The 5,267-nt window shown below is 53.4% G+C and overlaps 1 protein-coding gene across 1 annotated transcript; it reads left to right on the forward strand.

Moving 5' to 3' along the window:
• The first annotated feature begins 393 nt into the window (after window positions 1–393).
• Window positions 394–3,439, forward strand: LOC116547479 (putative protein FAM90A5P). The gene is made up of 4 exons (XM_032273430.1): window positions 394–570; window positions 1,200–1,396; window positions 1,738–1,846; window positions 2,412–3,439. The coding sequence occupies exons 1-4, from the start codon at window positions 451–453 to the stop codon at window positions 3,360–3,362; spliced, it is 1,377 nt and encodes a 458-aa protein (XP_032129321.1). The 5' UTR covers window positions 394–450; the 3' UTR covers window positions 3,363–3,439.
• The last annotated feature ends 1,828 nt before the right edge of the window (window positions 3,440–5,267 follow it).

Genomic DNA, 5,267 nt, shown 5'->3' on the forward strand with positions numbered 1-5,267 from the left:
AAATAGACCTGCCAAAGGGGCCCGTAGACCATGCTCTGTACTTTGGATTGTTGTGAGCGTTAAGGGAGACAGAATGACTGTCTTTCCCAGTAGGCTGGATCGTGATAGACCTAAGTCCAGTCTCCAGAATCAGTTGTTGGGGGTTGAAATCTCAGCTTGCCATACAGAGGGCACGGGATCCGTGGCAGGCCAGGTTTCCTCTTGGACCAGGGAATCCTGGCAGAGGAACGTAGGGTAATCTGAGGATGCACATCTCATTGTGATCCACAGATTGGACAAACCTCTGGGGAAGTCTCATGACCACACCAGCAAAGAATTAGGTGAGGGTTTGTGGGTGTGTGAATATCCAGTGTGCTTAACCGTGGATTTGTGTGTGTTTGTGTGTGATTCAGGTGCCCTGACGGTCGACACTTAAAAAAGGGGACATCAAACCCCCAGGAGGTGAAGACCATGGCACACTGTGACCCCAAGAGAGGGGCAAACAGACTCATGAGAGCCCAGACCCTCAAGAAGCAGCAGAGGGCCCCAGCTGGGCCAAGGGCTCCCCCACCCGAAGAGGAAAATCCTAGGGTAAGTCTGGCTCTGGATCTCTTGGGCATCAGGAGGCCCTGTGGTCCTCAGGGACTGGGTTAGATTCAAAAGTGCTCTGTCACCGCCACCCAGATTTCTTTTTCTTTTTCTTTTTCTTTCTTTCTTTTTTTTTTAATGAGACGGGCTTTCACCATGTTGGTCAGGCTGGTCTTGAACTCCTGACCTCAGTAGATCCACCCGCCTCGGCCCTCCAAACACCTGGGATTACAGGCATGAGCCACCACACCCAGCCCAAATTTCTTTTTCTATCCAAGGATGGCCTGGTTTGGGTCCTCCTCTGAGGCCCCACAGGTCCCTTGAGAGGCCCTTGAGAGCAGCTTCCCTTCCTGCCTGGAATCCCATGTAGCCAGCTTTGGCTGTGTTGTTGACACTGGGTTCATGCTCATGACCCTTAGAACCTTGAGTGTTTCCCATTAAGATTTTCTCTGTAACATGGGCTCTGGGAAGGAACACGGTATCTGAGCTCTCCCAGCACTTAAGGGCCCCCATGCCGCCGTCCCCTCCCTAGAATCCCTATTGAGCTCTCAATTCACAATCTGTCTCGTTTTTGATATTTGATTTCTGCCTCAAATGCTCGTGCACTGACAGCACTTCCTTTCCACCCACAGGTCAAGTGCAAAGACTGCGGGGCCTTTGGCCACACGGCCAGAAGTACAAGGTGCCCCATCAAGCGCTGGAACGGAGCCGTGGTCCCCCAGACCTCTGGCAAAAAGGAAGGGAAGGAAAACCTGAAACCATGGAAGCCCCGGGTTGAGGGGAACCCGGGGCCCTGGAGCAAGAAGGGAGAGAATGAAGGGAGACCAAGGTGAGCAGTGGGAGGGGTTTTCACCGCTCTTTGGGTACTGCCACCTAAGAGCTGGGTGTTCTCCTGGGTGCCACACCCAGGAGCACCCTTCACCCTGGGAGACAGATTCAGGGGTGGGAGGGGCAGGGGTGTTTCGTGGAGGTGGCCCAGGACAGGGGAAAAGCAATGGAATGCAAAGGAACATCCTTAGTTGGGAAACCTGGAGGGCCACCTGGAGGATGGGAAGCTTGGCACATGAGGGAAGGTGCCCAAACAGGAAATGGGACTGGGCCCCAGATAGGGTTCTCCCTGTGCCCTGGGGAAAACTAGGGGTCATCACCTGAACTTTTTCTGTTCTGCAGGCCACAAGGCCAGCAGAGGAAGGCTCTCCTCCAGATAATTTCCGGGAAACCTCAAGCCAAGCAGCTGCCAAATCAAAAAGAATGGAGAGAATCTTCTGACTTTCTGAGGGTGAGTGTCGCCCTGGGCCCCTGCTCTTTTTCTCCTATAGGTTACCCTGGGGAATTTCCTTTCAGGCCCACATCTGTGGAAGGGAATTGGAGGCCTTCTCAGCCTCAGGGTCTTCCTTGCCTTCTCAGCCTCAGGGTCTCAACGACCTCTTCCTTGCCTTCGCAGCCTCAGGGTCTCAATGACCCTTTCAGGTCCATTTGATTCCAGGTGAAGGCATCTGAAGATGCCCTATTTCCTGGTGCTTTCTCTCTGTCCGACTATTGCAAGCCTGCCAACAACACTTTCCTAGCGGTGTGAGGACATTAGGTCACTCCAGTTAATCCCCAAGACACAATCACTTCAGCAATGATATTTTGTAGATCACTACACCTAGTTCAAGAGCACATTTTTCAGGTGTCTTGTCCTGATCAGCACTCACTTGAGGATCAATCCCTGCTTCCAATGACTGCCTGTCGAGACTGTATGGAGAATGTCAGGGTGCGAGCACCTCGTGTTTAGATGTCCTGGATTTTCTGTCGGCTGGATGCGGAGGAACATCTAACGTGTGTGGTTTCCTTTCTTTCAGGTGGCAAGCAGGCCAATGCCGGTCCACACCACCAAGAGGAGGCCAGTTGTGGATGCTGCTCTCACTGACGGCCCAGCTCCCAAAATAGCTGACAGGGGCTCCACCTGGGCTTCACTGTCTCCCCTCAGAAAAGCCAGTGTGAGCTCCACCTCAAGTCGTGGACGCATGGAACCACAGACGGGGGCCGTGGCCCACATCCCTCAGGCTGCATTCTGCCGTGGCCCGCGGCCTCTCCTCTTGGTGAAGCCCACAGATAGCCGCCCTGAGGGTGGCTGCCGTGAAGTTCCCCAGGCTGCCTCCAGCACCCATGGCCTGAACCGTGTCATCGACCGCCAGGCACAAGCCAAACGTCCTGCTGTGACCTCACAGCCCTGCCCACCAGCCACCACACACGGCTTGGGCCTAGGCTCCAGTCTCAGCTTCAGGCCAGGAGCCAAGAGGCCTGCCCAGGCTCCGATTAAGGCTTGCCTGAGTGTCCCCAAGAAAGCCAGACTCGGTCCTGTCCAGATCCCCGAAGACAGCATCCAGGGAGGGGAGCTGGGGACCCTGGAGACGCTACAACCTCCGCCAGCTCTAACTGAACTTGGACCAAGTAGGTCACCCCAGATGAGCAGGAGGACACCCGCCCAGGTGCCCAGCATCGACCTGCAGCCTACTCAAAGCAGACCCTGCCTGCCTACTGCCCAGGCCTGCACCATGTCCCACCACCCAGCGGCCGGCCAGGATGGAGACCAGCCTCTCAGAATGCTCTTCAGGAGACTGCAAGATGGAGGGTGGAGCTCCAGGTTCCTGACGGCTCCCTCATCCCACTCTCTTGAGGAGCCAGGAGCCTTCCGGGCTCAGACCCCTGGTGTCCTAGAGAAGTCTGAGGGGCCCCGTGTTTGTGTCCCACGGAGTGTCCTCTATGAGGACCTTCAGGTTTCCTCTTCCTCCGAGGAGGAGCTGGACTGATCTGGAGCGAGACTGCAGCTGGGAGGGGATCCCTGGCCTCCAGCTCCCGTGACTCGGAGGGGACTGTTGGACTGAGGAGCACATTCTGTGTTTGCTCCCTACGTGACTGAATATGGGAAAAGTTAGGGAACCCTGCCCCGCCCTGAGATTGGTGTTTTGGACCCTGGGATGGGTTCTGCGAAAAGCATTGTGGGGGTCTTTTCTCAGCCTTAAAAATTGTGGTAGGGAATGCCTTTGTAAATATGTGTGATTAATTTGTTTGGAAATTAATAAAATTATTGGAAAAGGTGACAGACTCTTTTGACTCTCATTTCGTGTTTTTTTAATAACTGGTAATCAGCTTATTAAAATATCTGACTTAAGCATGTGTCAGGGTGACTTGCAGACCAACTCCTGGCTCGGTACTGATGGAAGGACTGTGCAAGCCAAGGAGCAGCTTTTGGATTCTCATCTGGAAATGATCCCATGTCTTAGAACCTTCCCCACAAGGAGTTTTTCTTGTCATGATTCTAAAAGTCTTGGCAGACATTCCAACTGCTCCTTTCGCTTTGAGATTCTTTTCCTTTGCCCCTCTGTTCAAGTCGCCACACACTTTCTCCAGGTGTTTTATGTTGCGGCTCATTAGAGTGATTCGAATTCAGGTGTTTCTCTGGTATCCTTAGAAGCCGTGGCTGCTGCGTGGTTTCCTGGTGGACTCGTTCCTCGGCGAGAGGGAACAGCGGGAGTCAGGAGCAGGAGCGTTTGGCTCCCCGACCCCCAACAAGTACGACCGCGTCTCCGTCAGATTTTCCAGCAGCTTTCACAGTAAGCAATCCAAACCTTTGACAAGACTGTTTCTCCGGGACAGAGTTGACTTACAGGACGGCAGGCCTTGGCAGGACCTTCGCCTTCCTACAATTCCACAGGAGCCGGAAAACCTCCGCCCCACTCTACCAACACCCGCACCGAGTCAAATTCCAAGTGAATCTCACACGCGTTGCAGACATGGTGAGTACTGCTTGCACCCGCAAGCCCGAAATTGGCTCACAGTGATGCTAAGTGTGCATTGATAATTGTGATGGTCCCCGTGAAGCCGCTTCCAGGTGTACACATGAGAGCTAGGCACAGTTTCATTTGCTAAAGAGACCCCGGTAAAGCTGAAGTACGTTCCCAGAACTGGGATGTACTTCCAAGGTCAAAGATTGATCCCGTCTTTTCGGATGCCTGAGCCCCGGGCCTTTCAGTCACTCCCCACGTGATCCTGGGAGCAGGTGAGGTTGAGGATCACGGAGAGAATGAGGCAAAGGCATCCCATCATGCACAGGCTGTCCCTATCCTCTGAGCTGGGGACAACGCTGACCACGATTCCACGTTAGGAGGCCTCTCAACTGAGAGGGATTGTCTGAGAAAGACCAAAAGGCTGCTCCCTTTTCGTTGCTACGGAGCATTGTTATCTTGATTATCTAGATCACCTGGAAAGTCTCAGTATCCAGAATCAATACGATAAACTCTCTGCTCCCCTGACAGCAAAAGGGACCATGACCAAAATGACCAAAGAGCGTGGAAGGAAACGATGTGATCAGAAAGCTCCGAGGACAGGTCGGGGTGGGGGGTGGGGCCCCCGTGGGGTGGGGCTGTATGCAGGTGTTCCAGCCTGAATCATGAATAATGAATGAATGCAAATCAAATCTGAAGTCACATAGAAACATCTGTGGAATCTCAGGCAGGACTAAGATCGCACTCACAGGCTCCTGCTAGTCCACTTAATGGCAGCAAGTGTGGTTCCTGGGTTTCTTAATAGAATTAGAAATAATTTTGGTGACTCTGTTTTGCCAGTCCTCTTTCTGTGGCATCCAGTTCACCTGTAAGCTTTTTGGGATCAGGAGGGAAGTCATGCCGTTTCTCAGCGCCTCACTTCATCCTGGG

The sequence above is a fragment of the Sapajus apella genome, unplaced genomic scaffold (genome assembly GCF_009761245.1).
Source record: "Sapajus apella isolate SASKATOON/1434 unplaced genomic scaffold, GSC_monkey_1.0 scaffold3302, whole genome shotgun sequence".
NCBI lineage: Eukaryota > Metazoa > Chordata > Mammalia > Primates > Cebidae > Sapajus > Sapajus apella.

What these genes read in the sequence shown, in the direction of transcription:
- LOC116547479 (XM_032273430.1), top strand. Translation starts at nt 451, where the DNA reads ATGGCACACTGTGACCCCAAGAGAGGGGCAAACAGACTCATGAGAGCC. An exon ending in CCGAAGAGGAAAATCCTAGG is followed by an intron (nt 571 to 1,199) that starts GTAAGTCTGGCT and finishes TTCCACCCACAG; the next exon opens with GTCAAGTGCAAAGACTGCGG. An exon ending in AATCTTCTGACTTTCTGAGG is followed by an intron (nt 1,847 to 2,411) that starts GTGAGTGTCGCC and finishes CCTTTCTTTCAG; the next exon opens with GTGGCAAGCAGGCCAATGCC.